This window comes from Balaenoptera musculus, chromosome 1, assembly GCF_009873245.2.
Source record: "Balaenoptera musculus isolate JJ_BM4_2016_0621 chromosome 1, mBalMus1.pri.v3, whole genome shotgun sequence".
In the NCBI taxonomy this organism is placed as follows: domain Eukaryota; kingdom Metazoa; phylum Chordata; class Mammalia; order Artiodactyla; family Balaenopteridae; genus Balaenoptera; species Balaenoptera musculus.
Genome location: NC_045785.1, coordinates 183,782,949 through 183,810,921, shown reverse-complemented (window position 1 = coordinate 183,810,921; position 27,973 = coordinate 183,782,949). Strand labels below are relative to the sequence as shown.

Here is a 27,973-nt window from a genome sequence, read left to right as displayed (position 1 = left end):
TTATCTTTGGCTGTCAGGCTCATTTCTCCTGCAAACCCCGAGAGGCTCTGGGACTCCTCCTCGGGAAACATGAAGACAGGGACTGAGGGTCCTGGTCAGGAATCCGGGGCCATCCCTCAGCCCCCTGTCACAGCCTCAGCACTGCAGAGCTAGATCCGATCCAGGCAGATCCAGCGAGATCCAGGCAGATCCAGGAAGATCCAGGCAGATCCAGGCAGATCCAGGGAGATCCCCTGGGAGATCCAGGCAGATCCAGGGAGATCCAGGGAGATCCCCCAGGAGATCCAGGCAGATCCAGAGAGATCCAGGCAGATTCAAGGAGACCCAGGCAGATCCAGGGAGATCCCCCGGGAGATCCAGGCAGATCCAGGCAGATCAAGCCTGGGAAGAGCCTTAGAGCCACCCCAGGCCCCTTGCTGGGCTTGTCACCGTCCAGGGTCCACAGAGGCTGGCAGGACACCCTTTCCAAGAACCTCTGTTTCTCTTACTGTAAATAATTTTCAACATTATCTTTTTATTAAAACAAACACAGGCATCTGTGAAGGAGAACGCGGAATTTAAACAAACTTTTATAATAAAACCGAAGACTTCAGAGCCCTGGGAGCGACTGATCCCGTCAACACTCTGAGCTCCCGGGAGCAGCGAGCAGCACATCCCGTCCCTGCTGGCAGGGGCACCTCCGTGGGAAGCTTTGAGAGTGCGGAGCTGGTCCCAGCCCTCATTTCACACACGAGGAAAACCGGGGTCTGGATCACGGTCACACGGTCACCAAGCTGGTTACTGCCCAGTGGTCACCTACGTGCAAAAGAGGTGAAAATAGTCCTACAACCTTCAGCCATTGGGGAGAGTAAGGGGAGCTGCTGTAAAGGGCCCGACGGGCAGTTGGTGCTCAGCAGTTATTTGTTAGTATTGATATCATTTATTCTCAGTTTTATTGGGATGTAATAGACATAGAGCACTGTATAAGTTTAAGGTGTGCAGCATAGTGATATGACTTACATACGTCATTATCAGGATAAATTCAGTGACCATCCGTCATCTCGTATAGCTAGAGTATTAAAGAAATAGAAAAACTTTTCTCCTTGCGATGAGAACTCTTAGGATATTCTCCCTTGACAGGTTTCCTATATAACAGACAGCAGTGTTCATTATCATGTTGTACATTACATCCCTAGTACTTATTATTTTATACTGCAAGTTTGTACCCTTTGGCTGCCTTTATCCAGTTCCCCTCCCGCCACCCCCTGCCTCTGGTAACCACAAATCTGATCTCTTTAGCAGTTTGTTTGGTTGTTTTTTGAATCACAATTGACCGACAGCACTATGTTAGCTCCTGGTGCACAACACAGTGATTTGATATTTCTATGCATCTCAAAATCCTCCCCATGATCTGTCTGGTTGTCATGAATATTATTTATTTATTTGGCCACGCTGTGCGGCGTGCGGGATCTTAGTTCCCCGACCAGGGATTGAACCGGTCCCTCGGCATTGAGCGTGTGGAGCCCTAACCACTGGACGGCCAGGGAATTCCCCATATTATTATTTTAAATGCTTGATGACGGAGCTGAGACTCACAATACAAATTCAGCCCTGGTTCCTTCAGAGTGTCGCGGCCCTGATGATCCAAGGGCCTTGCTCTTCCTTGGGGGTCCGTCTCAGGCTGTGAAACAGCTGTGACCACCCCCAGGCGTGTGGACAACGTGTTCATCTGCATCTTTCCTCCTCGACCCTCACGTTTCCTCCGCGCCCGGGGAAGCTCCCAGCAGAACCTCAGCCCTGCAAGAACTCACTTTCTCCGGGAAAACTTCCTGACCGTGTGCTCCCCCTGGAGAAGAATAAAGCATGCAGGGCGATCGCATGGCCTGGTTTGCCTGGGACAGTCCTGCTGCCCCAGTGTCGTGTGGACACATCCCTGTGCTCTCCACTCAGCAGCCTCCCAGGAGGCAGGGCTCAGGACACAGCCACCAGTTTACGAGGTGCTCCAAGAGCCTCCGGGAGAATCCAGGTGTGACTGCCTTTTCCTGGACCTTCCCTAAGGACGTTTCACAGCACAGGTTGGCTGTCCTCACTGGGGAAATCCATCAGCAGCCCCATCGCCCAGACAGGACAAACCCAGACCAAAGAAGGAAAGGCAGGAGTTTGCCTTTTTGTAAAATCTTGGGCAAGACTCCAAAGCTCCTCTCTCCGGGATCCAGGGAACTGAAGGGAGGCGGGATAATCCCGCGAGACCGCCACCTCTGGACAGTGAGCCCATGGCCTCTGACGCTGATGTCATTCTGCAATGTAACGGGCCTGTTGATTTATCGCTCGCGCGGTGCAGGGGTGACCGGGAATTCTCCTGGGTTCTGCTCTTACATCTTGGTTGGGTCAGATGAGAACGGCCACCCAATCTGCAAGAAATCCTGGTCGATGCTCCCAATCTTGGGGGACCCTGTTTGTATGGAGGGCCCGGCCCAAGGAAAGATGTTTCTTAGGGTAGAAAGTAAGAAAAGCCTAGATAAATATAATACTCCATTTTCTGGATTATGAGATGCTTGACTTTACTCCTGGAAGAGTTGATTCGGCCACCTGGGGCTTTAAATGAAGCCTGTGAGGGTCTGAGGCCTTGATACCTGTCCAGCCTGGAAGACGTGGCAGCTGCGTCTGTGGGTGACCTGGGGGAGGGGCGACCAGCTGCCCAGCAGACCTGCCCCCAGTTCACTGCCTTGGGCAGAAGGAGGCTTCCTTCTCACGGAGACGCTGGAGCCCAAGAGAGAAGCAGAGAGTGACACACAGACAGGCGCACAGCGGACACAGTCACAGCGAAAGGGACTCCCAGGATGTGGGCAGGCCCTGCTCCGTCTGCCTCTGCATTCAGTGCAAATGGGGTAATTCAACCTGGAGGATGAGAGGGAGTTTCCTCTTGACTTAGAAATGCAGTGAACAAGCTACAAAAACTGCAAACTAGAAGAAAGTGCTTTGTCTCCCAAGGCTCTCCCAGTCCTGGGAACACCAGTGTCTCAGATTTTCATGATCCTCCGGGTCCAGATCCACAAGGCCCAAAGGGCAGTGCGCCTTGATTGGGGCGGGCAGGACCGTGGGGGGAGAGGATGGCACCTTCCTTTAAAGCCCGGCTCTCTCTGCTCCCCACCAGGCCCTCCTTGCCAGGGGCCTCCGGGAGCTCCTTCTCTCTCCAGAGCGCTGGGTTTCTGAGCTGTACCTGCGTCCAGGAAAGAGGTGCGAGCCTCTCTGCCCTCTGAGACGCCGGCAGCGGGCTTGCGGGAAGGGCTGGGAGGTGGCGAGGGCAGCCCACCCACCCGCAGCTGCCCCTGGGCAGCTTGGCGAGGCCCAGATAAAAGCCCAGCTGAAGTACCCACTCCTCAGAGCTGCTGTTTGGGGGTCGGAGGGGGGCTCCTTCTTTGGATAGCAGGGGAGATTGGGGAAAGCTGAGGGGACAGAGCTGTTTGGGGGGGTTACACTCGTTGAAGGGCACTGCTGAAGGCTTACTAGGCCTATACAATCTGTTCCCCCCGCCTCCCCCCCCCAAAAAAAACCCACTTCCTTCTGGATTATACCCCCTTCACAGATGCGGAACCTGAGGCTTATGGGCGGGGACCAGCTAGTACGCGGAAGGGGCGGGATCAGAGCTTGGCTTATCTTACCCCGGCGCCCCATGTGACACCCTGCCACCAGGACACCAAACGCGAGACCACCTCCCGTCCCCCCACACTTTCTCTTGTGGCACAAGTTTATCAGGAGTCTTATCTCTTGGATCATGTGTCTCCACCCTCGTATTAGGCTGCCGGGAACCCCTGAGAAGTTCCGGGCACGTGTGAGCCGCTGCTTCCTCCGCGGCGGGGCGCACCGGAGGTCCCCAGGGCGCAGCCGGGACGCCTCCGGCCTGGGGGCCGCGCTGCGGGACTGCGCCGTGACATCAGCGCCGGTGCGGTGACATTGGCGCCGGTGTGGTGCAGTGTGCAAAGCCCACTGGTTGGCGTGGCCCGGACACGCCCTCCCCGAGCGGAACAAAACGCCGCGCGGGCCGGGCGCGCCCAGCCCCGCTTCCAGAGCGCTGCCCTGCCGCTCGCCCGCCCGCCGTCCGCCAACGCCGAGTGCCCAGCCGCCGCCAGGTGAGTGCGCCCCGGCCCCGCCGCGCGCAGGGCGCCCCCGGCCTTCCGGCCCCGCCGCCGCCCGGGAAGCTGCGAGCAGGGTCGCAAGGAAAAGGGGCGGCCGGGGCCGGCGCGGGCCGCGGAGGGGGGAGAAGTGGCGGCGGTTGGTTCTCTTTCCAGGAGGCGCGGGACTCCTCCCCGCCCCGGGCTCCCGGGACACAAAGGGCCCCCACGTGCCCCTGACCCGGGACGGCCAGTCTCCCCGCCACCTGCACGTCCCGCGGCGGAACAATCGGCGATTCTGCGCGCGCACTGAGCTCATTGTACAGCGGGGGATGAGGGCGGCCGTGCCACCCCCCGCCTGCCCCCTGGACAGCGTGCCGCGGGCAGGGTGGGGGAACATCCAGGTTCAGGGCCCGCCTGTGCCCCGAGCTGTGCCCCGAGCCCAGGTGTGAGTTTCACCTTTAGGAAAGGACCAGATGGCAGCCGTCCCCGGTCACCCCCCGCCACGTTCACACCCGCCCTCGCCCCTTGTCTTGGCGCTGCGTGGGGACCATCACGCCAGCCTGAAGGAAGCCGCAGTGTTTGGTGGCCTCAGTCCCTGAGGGCCGGGGAGCAGGAAGGGGCTGCTACCGGCACACCTGAAGCAAGCTGCAGTATGTTACGCAGCAAGCCGCCTCGAGCCAGGCGTTCTATCTGCTCTCACAGGCCGCAGAATATTCCGCAAACGCCTGTCCCGTTTGTTGTGCTCTGATCAAGACCTGGGTCTAGGCGGGAGGGTGCACGGGCTCAGCCCTTCCCTGGAGGCCTGGGCTCTGGCCGCCACCCCTGCTCCGGGGCGTGGATGCATGGGCAGCCCCCTCCCAGCTGAGGGGGCTTCACCTGGTCATCCTGTCCCAGCGGCTCCGGGAGGTCCAGCGGGCTCTCGTGGAGAGTGTGGCCCTGACTGACCCTGAGTACTCGGCCGACCGTGGACAGGGGACTTGGCTTCTCATGCTCGGCTTCTTTGGGGGGTGGTACGGGGAGGGCGTGACGCAGGCCTGGGGCCCGGAGGGGCCAGCTGCTGTCTTGTCCCTGGGCCTCGCCACAGCCTTTCCCCTGCCCCCCAGACGCCGAGGAGGCTGGAGGAGCTCAGAGTGCAGGCTGGGGGTTTCTCCCGGTGGGACCTGGGGACGGGGTGTTGTGCCCCTGCCGCTGCTCACTTTCAGCCTCCTGATGTTCAGGGTGGGCTCGGGCACTTTCCAGAGAGACCGCCTTGTGGCTGGATCCAGCCCTGTACTGCCCACAGCCTCCCAGGGAATGGCCCAGTCCCGCGGGGAGGAAATCCGGGGGCCGGGGGGGGGGGACAGGCACGCGAGGAAGGAAGTTTATCCTGCAGAGCGTGGGGCAGGGAGGGGGAGGGGCAGCACTACCGCTATGGAGGGTCTGGGGGGCGAGGGACGCAGAGGAGAAACTGAAGAGCCGGCCCACCACCTCTGCTGCGGGGCTGCTAATAAAACCGGAAGCACAGCAGGGCCACGGCCTTTGCCTCTGGGCCGTCCCAGCACCTGCCTTCCCAGCCCAGGTGTTTTCTTTTCTCAAGGCAAACGTTTGCCTGCTGGTGAGCTGGTGAATCCTCCCTGGCCGGGAGTGTAGTGTTGGCACCTGGTTGGCGAGCGGTAACTATTTGGTGAATGAAGGGGGTAGGAGTGGGCGGCTTGCTGAGCTGCCCTACCGGCCGCGTGTGAAGCTTGCAAACGGGGTGCTCTGGTGCTCGCCCAGGTCAGGGAGGAGAGGGACGGTTTCTACTTACTCTGGGCCTCCTGGTGGGAAGGCAAACTGGGAAGGCTCTTTTGAGAGGCTGCTGGAATTTAGATATTTCTGTAAGCTGGCTTATCGTGAAAAGTTGGCTGGAAGAGGACAGAGGAATCCTGCATTAAACATTCTGAGGCGCTGGTGAGAATAAAGGTTCACCGGTTGCCACCACTCGGGCGTTCTGGCAAATAAGAACTGGAGAACAAGCGTCAGAGCTGGCCCTTCCCAGAGAGAACAGTAGGCAGATGTCTGTGCTTGCTGGGCCCCAGGGACTGGCCTGCGTCCTCCACGTGTGTGTTATCTGGGACAGTCTGTGAGGTGGGGACGGACGCTCCCCATTTTACAGACGAAGAAACTGAGGCCCAGAGGTGATGAGTAACTTGCTGGGGGTTGCAGCTGCCATTCAGACACAGGCAGACTCCTTGCACACCCCCGCCCAGTCATTCGCGTTACAAAGAGCTTTATGGCGGCTCATAAACTACTTAAGGAAGATGTGGCTTCGCCGTGTGAACGTGGATGGAGTCTCGTTAGAACTCACAACCTCTCGGTCTTCCCTCTGCCGCATGGATGGGGAGGAGGAGGGGGCCCTTCTGGAAGTCGGGGCCTGGGTCCCAGGTGATACGCTTTCACCAGGTCTGATGCGTGTTTGAATTTTGGTGCCAGGTTTGCAGGAAAGAAAGGAAGCCTGGGAAAGAGCCTGCTTCAGGAAAAGACACACACACACACACACACACACACACACACACACACAGTGGAGCTGGGGGTGAGGTCGGGGAACTGCTGGGTACCCGCAGGAGCAGCTTTGCTGCGGTTTCCAGTGGGCAGGAATTTCTGTGGTGGCGATGGGGCCGCACTACGCAGCTACCCAGGAATTTGTCTGACGTCAGCACTGAGTGATTCCCATGTATGGTAAGGAGTGTAAACACCGAGGCAGCTAGCATTTCCACCTCTTCCCAGGGGCCGGAGGCACTGCCTGATTCCTGCAGCGACAGTGGATCACAGGCTCGGCCCCCGCCCGACCCACCAACCCGGCGAGCACACCCCCTCTGCAGTGCGTCCGGCTGTCTTTATACAGGAGCCGCGGGGGGGCAGGGGCTTCCCGAGACGTCAGCTGCAAACAGCCTGTTTTATAAGGTCTAAGGGCTCATGGGTTTTGTTTTTGCTTTTTAAAAATTAATCCAGGAAAATCGTTCAGACCTTTCCAGCATGGGTAACCAATTGTTACTAAGGTGACATGGTTCCAGACACAAGCAAAGACAGTTATCTGTTGGTTAGTCTGTGAGATCTTGTTATGATATAGGACTTCCTGTGACAGTTTGGAAATACTTAAAATGAATTCTAGACCCCCATTTGTACCTTGGTTGACCTTTGGACTTCTGAACCCCGGGGGTGGAACGCTCTGTTATACGAGGCGCTGGGGGCAGGCGCCACCCCAGCCCACTGCCCCACAAGGGCCTCGGGGCCTGGACTTGAAAAGACAGAACTCAGGGAGGGAGATAGCGGGCCATGGTGACAGTCGAGTTTTGGGAACCGTGGGGACTGGAGGGATCACAGCGCAGCGGTGCCGGCCGGCTTCTCCCAGAGGCTGAGTCACGTGCAGGGTTCCCAAGAAATCCCGTGAAGCTGAGGCCGGGCTTGTACCGCATGTTGGCCCTTCGTCCCCCCAGCAGTGACCATTCCTTTCAAGGCAGGACTGTTTGCCGGGCTCTCAGGTGGCACCTCTAAGACCTGGGCTCTGAACCCTGAGCGGCGGGGTGCCCCCGACCCCCGCCTTGGCTGCCCTCCTGACGTGGGTGCGGGGAGGAAGGGGCTGAGCAGCGAGCTGGAAAGGGTGACAGCTCCCCTGTGTAGCTGGCTGGATACCACACGGCCAGGTGACTCTAAGTAGGCAGACACCTGATAGGTCTCTGCCAGACTGCGTGGGTGGGGACCTGAACTCTGTGCCCAGAAGTCACCCTTTGGCCCTGGGGAGCAAGAGGTTTTGGAACGGGAGAGGTGAGGGTTTTCCACTGGAGAAATAAAGACAGGGCGTGGACTGTCAAGTCAAACCGTTGATTTGAGGAGAGGAGGCCTTCCCTCAGACAGTGGCAGCCAGCGGTTAAGGGTTGAGCATCTCTGAGATGGTTTCTGAAACTTGAAACCTGACCACACTGGGCCGTCACCTCAGCCCGACTTTCACAAGATGTGGGGTGAACGTGGGAGTGTTGCCCTGTGTCCGCTTCTCCCTCTGCTGCCCTGCGAGCCCCATCTTGGGTCTCTGCTCTCAAGACAGAGGATCTGATGAGACAGCTGCACAAGAAGGAGGGGGCAGCAGACTGAGCCCGCCGCTCGTCGGAAGAGTTCAGTCCCGGGCTTCCAGCTTCCGACCGGCCCTGGATCCTGGCATTTCCGGTAAATAGCTTCCCAGGTATTTCCAGCCATTCAGCGGAAAATTGAAGCCTGGTTCTCTATCGAGATTGTCGACGTGTGAAGTGGGACGAACCAGAACTCTCTGGAGGAACCCACTGCAAACCCAGAGTGGCTGATGTGACCACAGGGACAGCAAAGCTTCTTGGTCACCCAGAGCAGAAGACAAAAGAGTTGATGTTAAGACAAGTCTCTGCTTGCATCTGGGGTGCCGGGGTGATTACACCCCAAGGAAGGGCAGGGCACTCGTCCCTAAGTCAGGGATTCCAGGTCCCTGTTTGGCTTGCTACTTCTCAGGCCTTGCTCCTCCCAGACGTGGCCTGGCTGGGGCGGAGAGCGGACATCTGGCCCTCGTCTGGGCCCGTCCTGCGGGTGGTCGTCAGGAGTGAGCCCTTACAGCACACCAGGCCCTGGGCCATCGCTTTATAATTTCTTTCCTGATCCTCAGAACAACAACTTAAGGAGTCAGTGGATGGTCCGATTTAGAGACAACCACATCAAAGCTCAGACAGGAAAGTAACTTGATCGTTCAGCTGGGAAGGGATGAATCCAGGTCCCTTTTTCCTGACCTCTGAACTGAGCCGCCTGAACTCTGACCCAGAGAGCATCTCTCCTCCCCGTCGGCTGCAGGGCCTCTGTCCTCGGAACTGAGAAGGCAGCTGAGAAGGAGCCGGGCGTCCCTATAGGAACTCCAGAAGGTCCGAGAAACAGTTTCCTTTTAAGGCAGCGGGCCTCCTGTCCGCGGAGTCTGGCTGATGAAAAGACGGGGCTGGTGGGAAGGAGGGGCGGAGCAGGAGCCCCCCGTCCCCGTGGGAAGGAGGCGGCCGGGGCTCCCCCAGCTGAGACTCCCCCCGCCCACCCGTAGATCCCTTGGAGGGGTCCTCACGTGGGCGGGGGGAGGGGAACCTGTCCACGGGGCTGCGCGGGACCCTCCTGGCAGTGGACACGGTCACCACGCTTCTCCCCAAGGCGCCGGGCCCTGTCCCTTCTCTGGGCTCCTGAAGGGGACCCCCCACCAAGTGGCCTGGCTGAGGAGTGGCCCAGCCGGGAGGCGCCCCAGGCGGATTTCGCCCATCCTGCCCTGCCCCTGGTTCCCTGGGCCCTGCTGGATATGGGCCCCTGACCCGGAGCCAGGGAGAACAAGGGCGGCCTGTTGGATATGTGGGTCTCCACGAGGCAGAAGGGCTTTTGTGTCGGGAGCAAAACACTGCTGGCAGCAGCTCCGCCCCACGGGGTAGGGGACGCCTCCTCCCTTAGGGGCGTCCTAGGGGCTGGAGGGCGTCCCCTGTGGGTTCAGGGGGTGGGAAGCAAGGTGCGGAAGGAGCCCGGGCGTCCCCCGAGTGCAGCCCCCTGAATACCATGGCACCAGCACAGTGATTGGGTGGCTGGAGCCGGCTGGATCCCAGTTCTGCTTCCTACAGCCTGGTGACCGCAGGGGGGTGGCCTGGCCTCCCCAGCCCTGTGTCTTCATCTGTGTCACGGGCGTGTCCCCAGCCCCAGGTCGCCAGGAGAAGTGGATGGTGTTTGCAGACTGCCCGGCACACAGTAGGTCAGCACACTCAGGGCAGGCTGTCTGCCGGGTGCCGCGGGCAGGGGTTTGGGGGTCGCGTCCAGTCACCTCGTCAGAGAAGCCGCGTGGCTCCGTGTGAACCAGAACCTCTCCCGGGGCTCCCCTCCCGGTGGCCGTCCCTGCACCGCCCCGCAGGGACTGGAGTCGCCAGGTGGCTCAGGGGTCTGGGCTCTGCCCTGAGCCCCTCCCTGGGGTCACTCGGTGGAGCGGTGGATGCCTGATTAGAAGGGGGCTCTGCAGCGAGGGCGGGGGGCGGGGGGGAGAGGTGGCTGACGGTTAGGCAGGCGGTACCGACCTTGCTCCTCCCACCCGACTGTCCTTCCTGGTTTGCGGCGCCCAGCTGTGGCTCAGCAGGGCAGAGGGGCGACAGGAATGGCGGGGCCTCAGAGGCTGGGGATGGGGCTGGCCCTGGGGCTCCGGGAGCTCGGGCCTCGAGGGTTATTTGAGGAGGCAGAGCAGGGCCGCTTGGGGTTAGAGAAATGCTGTCCTCTGGGGGCGTGGGATGTGCAGAAGCCTCATGAGCTGTGGACGGCCCAGAGCCCGGGAGGGGAAGGCCCGCCCTGTGCAGGTCGACGGCCCGTCCAGACCCGCGCGGGTGAGGACGGTGGGCGTCCGCCCCGTCCAGCCTCCCGCATCCCAACGCACAGGCTTCGACTGACGGCTTCCACATGCCTGGCCCCGGGCTGGGGCAATTAAATCACCAACCCTGAGGATGTGTGAGGGGCGGTATAGCAGGAGACGGAGCTGGGAAGGTACTCCGGGGAGGCTCTCAGGGTGAGGAGTGAGCGTCCCCTTCTGTGCCAAGAAGGTCTGCAGGGGGGTGGGGTGGGGGCTAGGAAGGGGATTCCAGAAGCAGGGTGGCCGGAATTGTCCTCTCTGGGGATGCATTCAGGTGTAGGGTAACTGGCTTAAACAGCAGGGGAGCTTCTTAGTTTGTTTAACTGGAGAATCTGGAGACTGGTCAGCATGACGTCTGGCCTTGTCCTGTGGCTCAGCGATGTCACGGCAGCTCCCTTGCTGCTTTTCTCAGCTCTGCCTTCCCTGCTGTCAGCTTCATCCTGGGACGGCTGGTCCCCCTTGGAACCACAACCCCAGAGCCCATGGCTCCCCCTCCTCACTCAGGGGAGGGGGGCTTGCTTCCAGGACATTCTCTCTGAAGATCAGGATGTTTTCTTCTCCGGAGCCCCCGGAACTCCCTTCTGTCTCCTTGGCCTGAAATGCATAGGGGCCCATCCCCAAGCTGGTAACCTGGGCTGGTCAGCTTAGGTCCAGGCCATGTGCCCTGGCTGAAAATCAGGGTGGTTCCCAAGGAGAAGGGGACTGGAGCGTGGTGCCCCCTCCGAGGGGGTCGTGGGCCAGCTGAGTGAAGGTGAGTGGGAAGAGGCCCGGAGAGGCAGGGATGTCAGGATTTGGGGTGAGCAGGTAAAGGGGGCACAGAGCAGGTGCAGCTGAGAGAGGAGGAGAACTTCTCCCCGTTCTAGGGTTTGGGATAAGATTCCTCAGTGCTGGAGAGAATGGTTGGGGTTCCAGCAGCAAAAAATGGACAAGTCAGGAAAAAGAACAAGTTAGAGAGAAAAGGTAACGAGTTCAGGTGACTCGTGTTGAAATCGAGGTGCTCATGGACCATCCAGGTGGAGGTGCTCCCGTGGAACCGGGTGTATGAGCCTGGGCTCAGGGCAGAGGTCAAGGTCAGCGATGAATGGAAGTCCTTGGCAGGGGTGACCTCAGGTGCAGTGGGACCAAAGGAGACTGGGGGGAGAGAGGGACCAGGGTGGGACCAGAGGAACCCCAGCTTTCAGGACACGGGAGGACAGAGCAGGGGCAGTGAAGAGTGACTGACTAGTCCACTCCGACAAAGCCTTGCTGGAGATTCCCACGGTCTCGATAGTATTCCAGCCTGGGTCCTGGGGAGCTGGTGTCACCAACACCCCTTCCCCACGTGGGGCCTGCTCTCATCCCGCACATACCCACTGAGCATTGTGAGGGCCTCGGGCTCTGCAGAGGTGGAGGGCATGGCCCAGCTGTGGCTCTCACTATTAGGGCAGCCGATTTATTGAACACCTGTTTGAACACCTCTATGAACACCTGTGTGCAGGGGACTTGGTAGTGAACCTCGACTGGACCTTCTTCTTGAGCGGAGGCCTGTGTCCACTGTCCGGGGGGGAAGAAATTTTCCTCCACCCTTCTAGCTTCTTCTGACTGGAAAAAAATTAAATTGACACGAGACAGATGAACAGGAGAAAATCAAAGTTCAAGAACATGTCTACATGGGAGAGACCCAGAAAAACTGAGTAACTCCCCAAAGTGGCTGAAACCCTCACCTTAAATACCATCTTCAGCTAAAGACAAAAGAGGAAGTTGGAGGTAGTGGTTTGGGACCTCAAAGGGGAGGAAGGCAATTTACATGGAGATGGAAAAGCAAATGCTTGGTGAGTGAGTGTTTGCTGAGCCGGCAGACACAATGGGACAGGAGAGGACTCTGGTCTCCAGGCCCTGCCGACCCTCCGACCCTCCCACCACACCCGCCCGTGTTCTTTGCAGAGATCTCTGGCGATAGCTCTGTTTGGGGAACAGGCCTTCTATCGAAATTCTTTTAGGCAGTTGGGGGAAGGTCAAAGTTTCTTCCTGAGTCTCTTGGGCCTTGATTGTTTTCAGCTCGAAATAATCTGCAGGACAGAGAGATGTTTCGGGATGGCAAGTTTTGTCCCTACACCGCGTCAGATGGGAAGCTCCGGGCAGTGGAGACCACGCCCCCTCTGCCCTAGACCCCGACTCTTTAGCTGCCGGCACATCCCTGGTACCAAGAGGGTGGGCTCTGGATGCCCCATCCCTGCGTTCGGTGTTTCCATGACGCACATCCCGGGGGGTTTGCCTCTCACCTGCCCACCCTCCATTTCCCAGCACACTGAACCCTACTCACCCCATCACCCATCTTGTACCCGCGGTCGCCGGCGCCCCCCATAGAGCCCCCCACCCCCGCCACGTGCACTTCTGTCCAAAGAGTGGGAAGGGTCACCGTCCCCCCGCAGCCAGGCATCTGTTGAGAGTGGTTGAGATGGGCCTTCCCTGATCTCGGGCTCTGTGGGCATCTGTGTCTGTGCCACTCGGGCTCTGACCTGCAGTGTCGCCTCCCCTGTGCCTTGGATTCTTGCACTAATAATCGTCACCGCACACTCAGCACGTGCCAGGCACTGAGCCGTGCCTTTGACACGCCGTGTCTCACTGAATCCCCGGAAATGATCTATGAAGTAGCTTTTGCTTTTATCCCCGTTTTACAGATGTGGAAATCAAGGTTTAGAAAGACCAGCTACCTTGTTCAAGGTACACACAGCCAGTGAGTGGCAGGGTCAGGACTGGACCAAACCCATCTGGCATCAGGACCCCAGCTCAGAACCAATACCTAGAGCATCTCAATGCTGTCCCAGGCCGCCTCCTTCGGACTCACCTGGGTGCTTGTTAAAAATTCACGTTCTTGTACCTCATCCTCAGAGGTCATGATTCATCGGGTCAGAGTTGGTGCTGGAAAATCTGATTTTGCAAAAGCCCCCCACCTCCCCCCATTCTAATGGACTCTTAACTGTGTCCTGTGTGCCTGCCTCCTGCTTTAAAAAAGAATTTTTTTTTTGGTGAGCTATATCTTATATACAAAAGAGCGTATAAAACCTACATGTGTAGTTCAAAGGATAATTACAAAGGGAGCCTCCGTGTGATGACCACACATGGCTGGTGGCTTAGCAGCCCCCTTGGTGGCCCCCTTTTTCTCTCTTTGAGGTAACAAATCTAAGACAGTAGTTTGTGATACTCATCCCCTTGTTTTTCTTTATAACTCTCCCACCCATGGGTCGCTCCCTTGACGATAGAATTTTGCCTGCTTGCGGGCCTGACACAGATAATTTGTGTTTTATGAGTTCTAGCTTATCTGCTTCTTTTGCTCCAAATTCATCTTTGTGAGATTCATCCGTGTGGACGCGTGTAGCAGATGGTTCGTCGTTACTGCTGTTATGGCCTGTATCTTGCGCTTGTGTGTATCCTCTAGAATGACGGGCACGGGGCTGAAAACACAGCGGTTGCTCAGCGATCACCTGTGGGCTCGGGGGTGGGAAGCCCGCAGGTTGCCATTCAAGGAAGGCTCTGCCCCCCCCCCCACCAGCTCCCCCCTCGGCCTCTGTCCCTGGCTGTTCTGTTGTGGGCCATCTGTGTCTCCATCTCCCCGGGGAATTCATTCCCGTTTCTGCGTCCGCTTTCAGAATGCCGAACTGGGGAGGAGGTAAGAAGTGTGGGGTGTGCCAGAAGACGGTGTACTTCGCTGAAGAGGTTCAGTGCGAAGGCAGCAGCTTCCACAAATCCTGCTTCCTGTGCAGTGAGTACGCACCCCTCCCAGGCCCTGCTGTTGCCATGGGGACCGGATGGGCCTGTCGACACCCCGGGGAACTGACCCCACGGGAGGTAAACAGCTTGACATTTGGCTGGCACGCAGCTGAGCAGGGAAGCACTTCAGGGCCTCTTTGTTCCTCAGAAGCTGTTTTCTGAGGGGAGGGGGTGGCGGAGGCACAGGGGCTGAGTGCCAGGCAGGAAAGACTCGGGTCGGGAAAACTTTCCACCCACTCTCTCTTCTTTCTCTCCCTGCCACGATCCTGGCATTTAAGAGGAAGACACCTTTAGCCCAAAGTTTCATCAGTCTTTGGACCCAGATTACCCCTTGCTAAATGGCAACAGAAATCACAGATGCAGAGGACTAACTAGTGGGGAGGGGGAGGGGGAGGGCAAGATAGGGGAAGGGAATTAAGATGTCCAAACTACGATGTATAAAATAAATAAGCTACAAAGATATATTATACAGCACAGGGAATATAGCCAGTATTTTATAACAGCTATAAGCGCATAACTTTAAAAGTGGTGAATCACTATGTTGTACGCTTGAAACTTATCTAATACTGTACATCAGCTATATTTCAATTAAAAAAACATTTTTTCAAGGCAGCAGCCTCACGGGAAGCTGCGTCTAGGGAGGAGCTGGGCTCTCCCTCCCCTGCGCCTGCAGCCCGAGGCCTTTCCCCTCACTGCCCATCCCCGCCTGACAGTCTGGGGTAAGAGGGGGATGAGCAGGAGGTTCTTGGACATCGTCCCGACAGGCGGACCCAGACCTGCTGCGATCACAGCCTGGATGAACAGGAAGCCGGGCAGTGGCCGCCATCCAGCCGGGAGCTGTCGGGTGGTCCGGGGGATGCAGGGGATGCAGAGGCCGCGGTGCTGCACTGGCCACGGCCCGGGCCGGGCAGCCTTTCAGAGCTCCCGGCCCAGGAAGTGGCGGACGGAGGGAGCCTCCCCATTCTCCTGAGTGCCGGGGCTCATTGCGACAGAGCCGAGGTTCTGGGTTAGGAGAAGAGGTGACCTGCGTTTTCCTTGAGCCCAGGCAGAGGGGGAGGCAGGGAATGTGTGGGGTTAAGCTCTGGGTTTCAGAACCAGTTGGTCAGGGTTTGGATGTGAATTCTGTTTTTGTTCTCTGCGTGGTAATGGGCAGGTTACTCGGTTTCTCTCTGGTTGTGTTTCCTCAGCGTTATGGGGGGGATAACAGCACCTACCTCAGGGCGGCAGGGGGGTGGGGGGAGAGAATCAACAGGGAAGGGGCTCGGAAAACAAGCAAAGCAGGTGGAGCAGTTGTGAGTGTTCAGTAAATGATAGCAGCTCCCCGACACATACACACACACACCACACACACACACCACACACACACACCACACACACACACATACATACACACCACACATGCACACATACTCACACATACACACACACAATACACACACCACACACATACACACATGCTCACATACATACACACCACACATACACACACCACACATACACACACACATACACACACACACACACCACACACACACATACACATGCACCACACACATACATACACACATGCTCACATACCACATACACACCCCACACATACACACCCCACACACACATACACACATGCACACATACACACACATACACACACACCACACCACACACACACCACACCACACACACACATACACATACACCACACACACACACATGCTCACATACATACACACACATGCAACACACACACCACCACCACCACACATACACACACACATGCCACACACAGAACACATACACACACCACACACATACCACAACACATACACACACACACCACAACACGCACACACACTCCACACATACACACACCACACACACACACGCACACACATCCCACACATACACACACCACACATACACACACCACACACACACACCACAACACATACACACACCACACACACACACGTGCACACCCCCCACACATACACACACATACACACTCACACACCACACCACACACACACATACACATACACCACACACACACATACACATACACCACACACATACACACACACATGCTCACATACATACACACACATGCAACACACACACCACCACCACCACACATACACACACACATGCCACACACAGAACACATACACACACCACACACATACCACAACACATACACACACACACCACAACACGCACACACACTCCACACATACACACACCACACACACACGCACACACATCCCACACATACACACACCACACATACACACACCACACACACACACCACAACACATACACACACCACACACACACACGTGCACACCCCCCCCACATACACACACATACACACACACACGGCCCTGGGGGATCCCCGGCAAGATGGTGTGGCTCGAGGACCCCTCAGCAGCGGCTGGCATCTCAGCCTGTCTGGGGGCTCTGGGAGTCGGGCCCGTGCCCCCGGCTTCACACGAGCGGAGTCGGGAGAGCTTGGCCGCGTCGCTTCCAGGAGCTCGTGGTCCAGAGCAGGGTCCAGACAGGCCAAGGGCCACCTGCCCCCTGGATGAGCACCAGCGCCCACCTGCTGTGGGCGGAGCGGCCGGAAGCCCCGCCCCGTGCAGCCACAGCCTCCGGCCGCTGAGACTGAGCGAGCTGCGGGCGGTCAGCAAGCTTGGGTGGGGCCCTTGGCGTCCAGCCCGGAGGAGGCCGCCCACAGCAGCGTCCTGTAATCAGCAGTTCACTGCGCTCGGGACTTTTCGAGCTGTTTGTTTTTTTCAGAGGGAATAAGAGGGTTTGGCTCTGGCCGGGGAGAGGGTCCAGACTGCTGGCCCCAAGGACCCCTCTCTGCCCTCAAATGTTGCTTTAATCACAGACTGAAACGGGCCAGCTGGGCGGGGAGGCCTGCAGGCCTGCCTGTGGAGGAGTGGCTGCTGGCCAGGAGGTCCAGGGAAGCCAGGCATGCGGGGCGGGGGGCGGTACAGGAAGGAACAGGCAGGCCCGGGGCAGGGGTGGGGTGCAGAGGACCAGAAACAGTTGTGGGAGGTCAGGCCGGGGAGCAGGGCGGGGAGGGCTGCTGTAGGACTACTAGCAGCTGTAGGTCAGCCTCCTGTGTCTCCGGGGTCTCCGGCTGCGGCGGAGTTCCTGGGCACCGGAGCTAGAGGATGTCCCCTGTCTGAGCATCTTCACGACCTGCTGATTCTCGGGGCCTAGAGCAGCACCGGGCACGCAGGTGTGTTTACGAGTGGAAGGAGGGTCACTTCTCTTTCAGTGACGTGGGCCCAAGTGTCCAGCTGGAATCAAGAATGCAGAATCACCCTCGGCATCAGGGGACCTTCACCTCCAGAGGCAGAGAAAGGCCAGCAGGGTGTGGGCCTGGGTGGCATCAGGGACCTCAGCCCCTTTGTGGCCAGGCCTGGCTGAGTCCCCGAGAGAAGGTCCTCTGACCGTCCTGGTGCTTGCCTCTGGTTCCTACTCAGGTTGGCACCCACGATCCCTTTCCTGGGGCCTGGGCTACGCAGGACGCTGCCCTAGACGGTCGGGGAGGGCAGCCTCCTCCCTGGGCTCGGCCCGCAGGGTACAGCCTGGTGGTGTGAGGAGGGGCCACCGGTCCCCATCCGCAGGCAAGAGGGCTTGGCTCTGCGGGGACCTGCCCCAAGGCTGCTGCTTCTCTGAGCGGTAACGGCTCCCACCTGGGGCAGGTCAGCCCTGTGGGCAAGCAGAGCAGGGCTGGCCTCTCCCCGAGGTGGCAGCTGCTGGAGCTGGGCTGCCCCCCAGGACCCGGAGCACCGGGGCGCTCTCAGAGCCCTGCGCGCCCCCAGCTCCAGCATCCCTCAGCCGCAGGCTGTGGTCCCACGCCCGGCCCGCCCGAAAGGGCTTCTGGGCTGGCAGGGAAGAATCAGGCCTGGAGGTCAGGCTGGGCTCCGGCCGGGCCCTGCTTCTGGCTGGTTCTATGAGCTGGAACTTTTCTGTGGGCCTTGGTTTTCCTTCCAGAAACAGAGAACTACTCTCTGTCTTTGGGTGGGGTGAGGGGGCCCTGGCCTCTCACCTGGGGCTGCCTCTACCCTGTGGCATCTGGAGTACATTTTCCCAGCAAATGCACACAACCAACCGGTAATTAAGTTTTTCTGTTTGTTTGGTTTTTGCTTAACATGGTTTGGTAGAAATTGATTTAGGCCTTCCTTCAAAATTCCCCTGAATGGAGTTTCTGGAGGAGCCTACAGGTGCCCAGACTGGACCGGGATGGAAGGCAGAGGCCAGGGCCTCTGGGAGAACAAGGCAAAGCGGAAGCCGGCAGCAAGGTCGGGGTGTCCCCCTATAGAAGCTGGGGCTCAGGCAGGGGGCCGTCTGGAGGGGTCAGTCGTAGACCCTGGAGTCTCCCCTGGGCTGAGCCCCTGGGTCTCCTGCTGGCAAGGTCGGTCTGAGGAGACCTCCCTTCCTCTCGCCGTCCTGTCTCACTTTCTGCCTCCCCTCTGGTCTTGGAATTTCCAGGTCCACTTGGGTCTTACGGGAAGCAATTCCAGGCCAACTCCTGACTTCCCACCCAAGAAGGAATGTTGGAGCCCCACCCCCTGCTGTTCCCGCTCCCTCCATCCGGGAGCCAAGCCCTAGGGAGGCGGCGGGAAGGTCCATATTTGGGTCGCCTGAGTGCCGTAAGGACGTGTGGATCTCAGGGACGGGACCAGAGGGTCCTTATTTAGTCTGAAATCTCCAACCTGAGCCCTGGGGGCAGAGAGCCGGCCTTTAAAGGCAAGGGGATGGCTGGGAATTCCCTGGCCGTCTAGTGGTTAGGACTTGGAGCTTTCACTGCCAAGGGCTCAGGTTCAGTGCCTGGTCAGGGAACTAAGATCCCATAAACCACACAGCGGAGGAAAAAAAAAATCTGAAGGCAAGGGGATGGCAAGCTGACCAGAGCTGAGCGGAGCACCTCTTTGCAGGGAGGAGCGGCCGGCTCCTCCAGGGGTTCCCCCGGAATCCATCTTCAGAAGCACGTGTTTGAGGATGTGGTCCAGGTGGACACACTGAATCCCAAATCTGAGGACCTTCGTGGGACCCAATTAGAATCCCAGGACAAGACCTCTAAAGAAGCAGGGGAAGTCGGGTCTCTTGAGAGAAGGACTTGGGGTTTGGAAGCCGATGATATTTGGAGGCCTGACCCCCCGCCTTGTGTTCCCACGGCACCAGCTCTGTATCACACTATAGGAGCAGCTGACGTTTATGATGACCTACTGTGCACAGGGTACTGTGCTAAGTACTCCCTGGGTGAGGGCTCATTTAATTCTCACAGCCACCTTTTGGGGGGAGGCTGTCATCCGCATCTACCAGTGGACACGTGGGCTGGGAAGGGGCGGGGAGAGAGATTGGGCTCTGGGCAGCTGACTCTACATGACCCTGGGCTCCGAGCTGTTTTACTCTGGGTCGCTGGGCACAGCCCTGCTCTGAGATCCACAGGAAGATACAGGCGGCCCGCAGGCTTTCCAGTTTATCCCATTCCAGTCTCTTAGCGTTGGAGTCAGGAAATTCTTCCCAGCATCTGACCTCAGTCCCTCCTGTGGCAAAGTGATTCTGAGATTAGAAATTGCAGATCTCGCTGTCGTGTTGAGCACAGCCTGTATCTCATTTCAAAGCCCGCCATGCCGGGCGCTTAATAAATATTGCCCTTGCCCTCTGGGAGCATCACTTCCCCTGCACCCCTGCCCCCAAGCCTGTAGGGGTGTCCCTTCTCGATCCCATCGCTGAAGGCAGGAAAGCCCTGCCCTTCTTCCTTCCTTTCTTTTTTTCCTCTTCTGTCGGGACACATGATCTCTCTGTCAAGGGCAGAGTGAAGGTCCAGCAGGCTTCCTGGGGCTTGGGGTCAGTCTAGGCTCTTGGCTCCTGAATCCCGGGACTTCTGAGGGTGCAGAGGACCAAGGAAGGCCCATGCGGTTCCTGGTGTGGGGCGGCTCGGCCAGCATCCTTAGACACCCTCCTCTCTCCTCCCAGCTCCCTGGCCATCCTGACCCCTGTCACCAGGCTCCTGAAAGATCAGGATATTATGTGTGCAGAGTCCCAGAGAGCTTCGGCTCTCGGGGTGCTTGCAGCGAACCAACTCCCCCTACCCTCTTCCCTCTGCAGTGGTCTGCAAGAAGAATCTGGACAGCACCACCGTGGCCGTGCACGGCGAGGAGATTTACTGCAAATCCTGCTATGGCAAGAAGTACGGGCCCAAGGGATACGGCTACGGGCAGGGCGCGGGCACGCTGAGCATGGACAAGGGGGAGTCGCTCGGCATCAAGCACGAGGAGTGAGTACACCCCTCCCAGGTGTAGAAGCACCTACTGTGTGTCAGGCCAGTCAGAGGAGCGGGGGTCCAGCAGGGAATGAAACAGCCCAGGCTCTTCCCTATACGGCGGAGCCACAGCCCATATTTTCATGGCGTCAGAGCTGGGAGGGGCCCCAAGAATTCCTGGGTCTCATCTCTTCTTTCCACAGATGAGAAAACCCAGCCGGTCTCAGTGACTTGCTGGGTGTCCCTACAGCCAGTGAGTGTCCGAGCCGGACCAGCTTGCACCCCTGCTCACAGGGGCGTCAGTTCCCTTCCCCGGAATCACGGGGTGTCACTAGGTACCCAGCGCCCACTGACCACTGACCTGCTGTGAGTGGAGGTGCTGGCGGTCAGCCTGCCAGCTCCTTGGCCCTGGGGGGATGGATGGAAGTGACGGATGAGTTCCCACATTTCGGCCAAGGTCAGTGCCCCAGTGGGGGTGATTGGTCAACAGATTTCTCCTGGAAAGACTCTCATAATCGGCAGGCCAAAGGAATGGGGAACAGAGGAGGGCAATTCCTAACAAACGAGGTGTTCTGTGACTCCAGTGTTTTAACTGGGGGGCTGAGCGAAGTCTGATGTGCCGGTGAGAGTAACATTGTGCCTGCCCTTGGTGTGTCCATCTGTAAAGTGGGAGGTGACCCTACAGGCCCTGGCAGCCGCGGCCTTGTAACCGGCTAGGCCAGGTGGAGGCGGGGTGGTGCCCACACGGTGCCAGACCCCCGCCCGTACTGCTGCCTGTACGTCATGTCACCGCTCGTCCTTCCCCACGCAGGGGCCCCAGCCACAGGCCCGCCACCAACCCCAACGCGGCCAAGTTTGCCCAGAAGATCGGCGGCTCTGAGCGCTGCCCGCGGTGCAGCCAGGCCGTCTACGCCGCCGAGAAGGTGATTGGTGCTGGGAAGGTAAGGCGGCTGCTGGGCCAGCGGGGGGTGTGGGGACGCGGGCCGGCCAAGCCCCTTCCTGAAGCGTGGCTTCCAGAGCTCTGCGAGTGCGACCTTAGCTCTGCTCAGCCAGCCCGAGCCCTGGGCTGCAACTCCCTCCCTTCGTTTCAAAGCCCACCGTGAAGGGGGAACCTTGTCCCCGGGCTCGCTTGTCCCCTGTGCCTTCCGGTCTCCAGGGGGCTGAATCCCTCCCGATCGAGCGTAACAGCCTCACTCCTGGTGGAGCTGATTATTAAGCGCCTACGGGCACTTCCTAGGGAGCTGCCAATCTATGGGTGTCTCTAGAATCAGGGGCTGCAGACCTCTCAGGGTGTGTGGACACAAGCCCTGAAAAGAATATGCAGACTTTTGTGAGATCCTCTCTCTCCTTGGGAAGACAGTCCATAGCATTTGTCAGATTTTCAAAAAGATTTGTGATCCAGAAATGTTAAGAACCACTTGAAAATCCACGTACATCCTGTTTCAGAGGATGTGGACTCAGAAACCCACCCATGTCCCCGCAGGGCAGAGCTTCCCAAGGTTCAGGCCTATCACAGCCTCCTGGGAGGCAATCTTTTCTAACTGCCTCGCCTGCCCTTCCCCCTCAGTATTCCCATAGTAGCCGCCCAGGTCACCGAAGCACAGTGGGGTCCCCTCCCTCAGAGAGGCTGTGGGCAGGGGTCAGGGTTTGCAGCCTGGGACCAGCAGTCGGGGACCACTGAAGGGGCATATTCAGGATGGGTGCCCGGAGGGGGTTTCTGGACCTTCACACGAGGCTTGGCCAGGCTCACACGGTCAGCTGTGCAGCCACGGGGCCTGGAGACTGTCTGCAGCTTCTCTGGACCTGTGCCTTGGCCTCCGAGGCTTTTCAACCTTGAGGAGGGGCCGGGAGGGGGGTGGACGGGAAACTCACACGTAGGACAAGTCTAGACCCAGCACTGGTGCCTGCTGGGGGGCTGGGGGCGCTGGGCTCTGGAGCCTGCTCAGGGCCCCGGACTCCTTGGCCCCTCGAGCAACGGGCAGGAGGCAACATGCGCGGGTCTGGCTGTCAGGAAACCGGAGGGCATGCGGTTTCCTTTCTCATCTCCACCCCAGGCACGGGCAGCCGTTCGAGGGAGTCTCTTTGCCCTTAAAAGGCCTTGTTTTGTCCCGTCTGCTGCTGCCGGCCTCTGGCTTCCCCGGTTCTGCAGAGCTGTCAGCCCGCTTGGCTGCGCTGCCCGAGCTGGCGGCTGATCCGGCTTTGGCAGGCTCCCGCCAGGGGTGCAGACCCAGGCCACCTTCCCCGGGGAGGCTGTTGGCTGTGTTGCCTCTGAGCTCCTCGTAGAAGCACGAGGGGCTTCTGTGGCCCCCAGGGAACGAGGCTCCTTGGCCTTTCCCTGCGGGTTCAGCGCAGCTCGTGGACCCTCTCTCCTTCCAGTGGTGCTGGGCGCCTCCTCTGTGCCAGGCCCCTGCCCAGCTGCGCCACCCCCCCTGCCGCGGTCACGGCCTTTGGGCAAACCAGGCACCTGTTCTAGGATCCAGAGGCCTGGCGGATCATGAAAGCCTGCCCTGTGGCCAGGCTCCGTCTGTCTGGTCCTCACATCTGGCTGCAAGGGCGGCAGCGGTCTCCCCGTGAGGGGTGAGAAAGCCGTGCACCTGGAGGTGATGCCAGGACGGGTCCAAAGCCCTCGCCCACTCCAGTGGTCCCGGGCAGGATGGTCAGGATGAGGCTGGACCGGCCCTGACGGTGGGAGCTGGGGAGCAGCTGCCTTGGCGGTGGTCCCACCCCTTGCCTGCTGCCGCTGCCCACCCAGCGCTTTCTCCAGGAGGTGGGGTTAGGGTCCCTCAGCAGCGGGGCTGGTCAGGCTTCACGAGTGCCTTCATCACGTCTAGGGGAACGGCTGGGGGGCAGCACTAACTGCTTCCTTCCCTCCCCAGTCCTGGCATAAGTCCTGCTTCCGGTGCGCTAAGTGCGGCAAAGGCCTCGAGTCCACCACCCTGGCCGACAAGGATGGCGAGATTTACTGCAAAGGTGGGTGGTCCCTCCTGCACGTCTTCCCTTCCTGGAGGTCTGGGGGCAGAGGGCCGAGCAGTTAGGCCCTTGCCAGATGCAGACCCACTCCGGGCCTCAGCGTCCGTTCCAGAGCGTCTAGTGAGACCCTTTCCTGTTAGAGCTGAGGAGGAGCCCAGGGGAGGAAGTGACTTGGCCAGAGTCACGGGCAGATCAGGGCAGGCTGGGGCAGAGCCTGGGCTCCAGGCTCCCGGCCCAGAGCTCTGACAGCAGATGACGCTTCCCCTGGGATTTCAGAGGCAGGGGAATGGCCACACCGTGGAGCCAAGAGCCTCCTCACTGTTGGAGTGGACGTGGAGGGGGCAGCGCTGGCGGGCTTCGCTGCTCCCGGGGCCCGGCCAGGCGCTGCGGTTGCGGGAGCTACGGTGGGAGGGCCGGGAGGTGTGGCCGGGGGCGTCCTCACCCCTCTGCTCTCTCTGCAGGATGCTATGCTAAAAACTTCGGGCCCAAGGGCTTCGGCTTTGGGCAGGGAGCTGGGGCTCTGGTCCACTCTGAGTGAGCCTGCCCGTCGCGTGCCCACGCCTGTGCTTCTCATCACCACCCCTTCCTGGCAGCCTCACGACCTCCAGGATTCGTCCTCCCTTCAGCCCTGCACGCGTCACTAAGGACTTGAACTGAGGTGTCTGGCTCCCTTTGCTTCGGGCGTCTGCCGGAGGCCTCACCCCTCCAGGGCGCTCCCTCCGCCTGGGACCTGCCGCCCGTCACTAGCAGGAGGCCTTGGGGCTCTGGGTCTCCCCCTGGCCCTGCCCCACCCCGCAGACCCCTGTCCTCAGCCTCTTAGCTGCATGTCCGTCATCAGTGGAGCCCAGCGGGCGGGGAGCAGGACCGGGTGGGGTGGGAAAGGCTGTGCTTCTTTTCTGGTGTCCCTCAGAGCAGGCCTGGGGAGTCCCAGCTCGGGAGTTCCTGGGGGACACGCAGGCAGGCGCACACCACAGGGGCCGCCTGCCCCGCTCGGCCTGGTGCCTTTGAGACTGGGGGCAGGTGTCCCCCGACTCGGGCGGTGAGCAAGCCAGGCCTAAGGGCCCCAGAGTCAGGATGTGGTCTGGCCTCCCCAGGCTCGAGCTCCCGGTGGGACGGGGACCCTAATGAGACACTCCAACATCGCTGCACTGTCAGAGGCCCAAACCTGAGGGCGCGTAACTCTGCCCCCAGCCCTGGGTCCTGAGGCCGGGGCTCTGTCCTTAGCACGCCTGCCTGACCCTCAGATGTGGAGGGAGGTACACGCAGCCTGTCTTCACCCGGACACCCTTCCCCTGCCCCCAGCCTTCTCCAGTGATCCCTCTCTGACCACACCACCCACCCCTTCCAGGCCCCCAGGTCCAGAGCAGCAGGAGGATGGGGAGGGGCCAGGCCCCGCTGCCCCCCAGGGACAGAGTGGGGCTGCCCTCTGGACCGTGGGCTGCAGCGCGGGCTGTACTCAAGCTGACTCCGCACCCAGTCAATAAAGCTGTCAGAACAGAACTCTGGTGCCCTGCCCTGCTCTGGACCCCCGTGGGGCTGGGAGGGGCCTTGATGGGAGCATCCGGAAGTTAGCAGGAGGTCTGGTGGAAAGAAAGTGGCCGCTCCCTGCTGTGCTGGGGCTGCTTCCTCCCTAGTGTCTGCTGTAACTGAACCCGCTGTCCCGGAGTGACCCGACCAACCCAATCCAGCTGCCACGTCTGGGGGTGGGAACTGTGTGGGCTTGGAATTTGAGGGGCTCGGCAAGGCCCCCAAACTGTGCTGAGAACTTTTCCCAGCTTGGAAAGTCGTAGAGCGAGAGGGAAACTCAGCCAGAGGAACGTGCATGTCAAATCCAGAAAGCTCACTTCTGCCCAGGAGGAAGGCGGTGGAGTGAGGGCTGGGAGTCCGAGATCAGGTCCAAGATTGCTGTCGTCGGGCAGGGCCTGCTGCCGGGCTCACAGATGGCCGTCTTCTCACTGTGTCCCCCCGTGGCGGGAGGAGCGGGAGAGAGTTTCCAGGGGTCCCTAATCCCACTCGTGGGGGCTCCACCCTCCCGACCTGATCACTTCCCAGAGGACCCACCTCCAAATACCATTAACCGGGGATCAGGTTTCAACCCATGAATATGAGGGGTAGGGAGGACAGCATTCAGTCAATAGCATTCTGTCCCCCAAATTCATGTCCTTTTCACATGCAAAATTCACTCACTCCGATCCAATAACCCCAAAGTCTTAACTCTCCTTCCAGAGACTTAAAGTCTCACACGGTGTCGTGTACACTGGACTTGGGAGAAACCCCAGGTCTGAGGCGTCCTGAGGCAAATTCCTCTTCAGCTGTGAATCTGTGAAAAATATGTGTTCTGTGCTTCCAAGGGGCAAAGGTGGGACACACAGAGGATAGACATTCCCGTTCCAATAGGGAGAAATAGGAAAGAAGAAAGGAGTGACAGAACCAAGTAATTCCAAAACCGAATGGGGCAAGTTCCACTAGACCACAAACCTTGAGACCAGTCCTCTGCCTTCTGGACCCACCGGGGTGGGGCGGCTCCTGGTGGTCCCCTCACCGGAACCCTGGGGTGGGGGTGGCCCTCGCACTTTTTTTTTTAAATGGAAGTTTTTTTAAACGTTTTCAGTTCTTTTATTTATTTATTTATTTTTAATTTACTTATTTAATTTATTTATTTTGGCTGCGTTGGGTCCTCGTTGCTGCACGCGGGCTTTCTCTAGTTGTGGCGAGCGGGGGCTACTCTTCATTGAGGTGCACGGGCTTCTCATTGCGGTGGCTTCTCTTGTTGCGGAGCATGGGCTTTAGGTGCGTGGGCTTCAGTAGCTGTGGCACGTGGGCTCAGTAGTTGTGGCTCACGGGCTTAGTTGCTCTGTGGCATGTGGGGTCTTCCCGAACCAGGGCTCGAACCCATGTCCCCTGCATTGGCAGGCAGATTCTTAACCACTGCGCCACCAGGGAAACCCCTTGCCCTCGCACTCTTGTGATGGGAGTGGCGGCCCTGGTCTCTGAGTCACCCTCTGGGCCATCCCCCCATTGTCCTGGGGAACAGCACTCGGCTTCCTTGAGGGGCTGACCCGTCCTAATCTTATTGTAGGTCACTCAGCCGCACCCTGAGTGCTCTGTTTCTGCAGTAGGGTAGGCTGGGAATGTCCAAATCTTTAAGTTCTGCTTCCTGTGTGCTCCGCGAGGCCAGCCTCCAGGCACTTCTCTCCTCTTGTGTTTCCATTTCCTGGGAGGAGCCAGGCTGGTCCTTCCACACTTTGCTCAGAGCTCTCCTTGGCTAAATACCGGTGCTCTCAAGTTCTGCCTTCCACAAAACACCAGAGTCTGAACACGCTCGAGCCACGTTCTTTGCTACTTTATAACAAGGATCCCCCTTGTCTCCTTTCCAATAACACACCCTTCATTTCTGTCATCAGAATGGCCTTTGTCATCCATATTCCTACAACATTCTGCTCAGAATTACTTCCTCCTTATTCCGAGACAACTCAGGCTTTCTCTCCAACCCTTCTTTCTGAGCTCTCACCACAATCCCCTTTAAGGGTCCGTTCACAACAATGTAGGTTTTTTCTAGCAGACGTTTCCAAACCCCTCCAGCCTCTACCCATCACCCAGCTCCAAGGCCATGTCCACGTTTGTAGGTGTCTGTTACAGCAGCAGCTGACTTCCGGCACCCATTTCTGCCTTGGTCAGTCCAGGCTGCTCTAACAACATTCCATAAGTTAAGTGGCTTATAAACAACAGAAGTTTATTTCTCACTGTTCTGGAGGCTGGGAGTCCAAGATCAAGGTGCTGGCAGATTCAGTGTCTGGGGAGAACCCACCTCCTGGTTCATAGACAGCCGTCTTTCTGCTGCGCCCTCACGTGTGTACCTCACAAGGGGGTGAGGGGGCTCTCTGGCTTTTATGAGGGCACGAATCCCACTCACGAGGGCTCCTCCCTCAAGCCCTAATCAATCACCTCCCAAAGGCTCCATCTCCTAATACCATCACCTTGGGGGTTAGGATTTCAACATATGAATTCTGCAGGGACACAAACCTTTAGTCTCTGGTGGGTCACCTCAGCCAAGTCCACGGAAGAGCAAACTTTTTCTAAATGAGCTCGTCTGAGAGCTTGCAGTGTCCTTCATCTGAGGGATGCCTGTAGCATGTTTTGGGGCTGGGCTTCCCTGCCCACAATGTGAATTCACAAGACAACAAAAAGCAGCTGCTTTAACAACAGCAAGTCTGTGCATCATGTCTGTATGACCAGATCCAGCAGGGGCCTTGAGGGACCCCTTCCCTGACTCTGGGAACGGGCCCTAAACATACAAGATTGGTATAGACCAGTCAGTGCTATAGAGCTGTAGGTAAGTGCAAGGTGAGTTCCCGGCGGGGCAAGGGCTCCATCATCTTGATAACATCTCTATGTCCAGCCCAGGATGTGGCCAACCGGACGTTCTCCCCGAGGGTTTGTGCATCAGGGAGGATGGATGGTTCCACAAACAGATCATCCAACCACCGGCTGCC

At 58.8% G+C, this 27,973-nt stretch overlaps 2 protein-coding genes across 2 annotated transcripts; one reads left to right on the top strand and one right to left on the bottom strand.

Moving 5' to 3' along the window:
• Positions 1-555: 555 nt before the first annotated feature.
• On the bottom strand, positions 556-4,410 carry LOC118883685 (laforin-like). The gene is made up of 4 exons (XM_036830792.1): positions 3,710-4,410; positions 2,613-2,739; positions 1,000-1,048; positions 556-795 (listed from the first exon to the last, which is right to left on the bottom strand). The coding sequence occupies exons 1-3, from the start codon at positions 4,408-4,410 to the stop codon at positions 1,022-1,024; spliced, it is 855 nt and encodes a 284-aa protein (XP_036686687.1). The 3' UTR covers positions 556-795; positions 1,000-1,021.
• Positions 4,017-24,980, top strand: CSRP1 (cysteine and glycine rich protein 1). The gene is made up of 6 exons (XM_036859709.1): positions 4,017-4,109; positions 14,106-14,218; positions 20,357-20,525; positions 21,322-21,451; positions 23,387-23,480; positions 23,942-24,980. Exons 2-6 carry the CDS (start codon positions 14,107-14,109, stop codon positions 24,016-24,018), a joined length of 582 nt encoding a protein of 193 aa, XP_036715604.1. The 5' UTR covers positions 4,017-4,109; position 14,106; the 3' UTR covers positions 24,019-24,980.
• The last annotated feature ends 2,993 nt before the right edge of the window (positions 24,981-27,973 follow it).

What these genes read in the sequence shown, in the direction of transcription:
- LOC118883685 (XM_036830792.1), bottom strand. Translation starts at nt 4,410, where the DNA reads ATGAGCTCAGTGCGCGCGCAGAATCGCCGATTGTTCCGCCGCGGGACG. An exon ending in AACTTGTGCCACAAGAGAAA is followed by an intron (nt 2,740 to 3,709) that starts GTGTGGGGGGAC and finishes CTTGGGCTCCAG; the next exon opens with CGTCTCCGTGAGAAGGAAGC. An exon ending in ACGTCTTCCAGGCTGGACAG is followed by an intron (nt 1,049 to 2,612) that starts GTATCAAGGCCT and finishes TTAATACTCTAG; the next exon opens with CTATACGAGATGACGGATGG.
- CSRP1 (XM_036859709.1), top strand. Translation starts at nt 14,107, where the DNA reads ATGCCGAACTGGGGAGGAGGTAAGAAGTGTGGGGTGTGCCAGAAGACG. An exon ending in CTCGGCATCAAGCACGAGGA is followed by an intron (nt 20,526 to 21,321) that starts GTGAGTACACCC and finishes TTCCCCACGCAG; the next exon opens with GGGCCCCAGCCACAGGCCCG. An exon ending in TGGCGAGATTTACTGCAAAG is followed by an intron (nt 23,481 to 23,941) that starts GTGGGTGGTCCC and finishes CTCTCTCTGCAG; the next exon opens with GATGCTATGCTAAAAACTTC.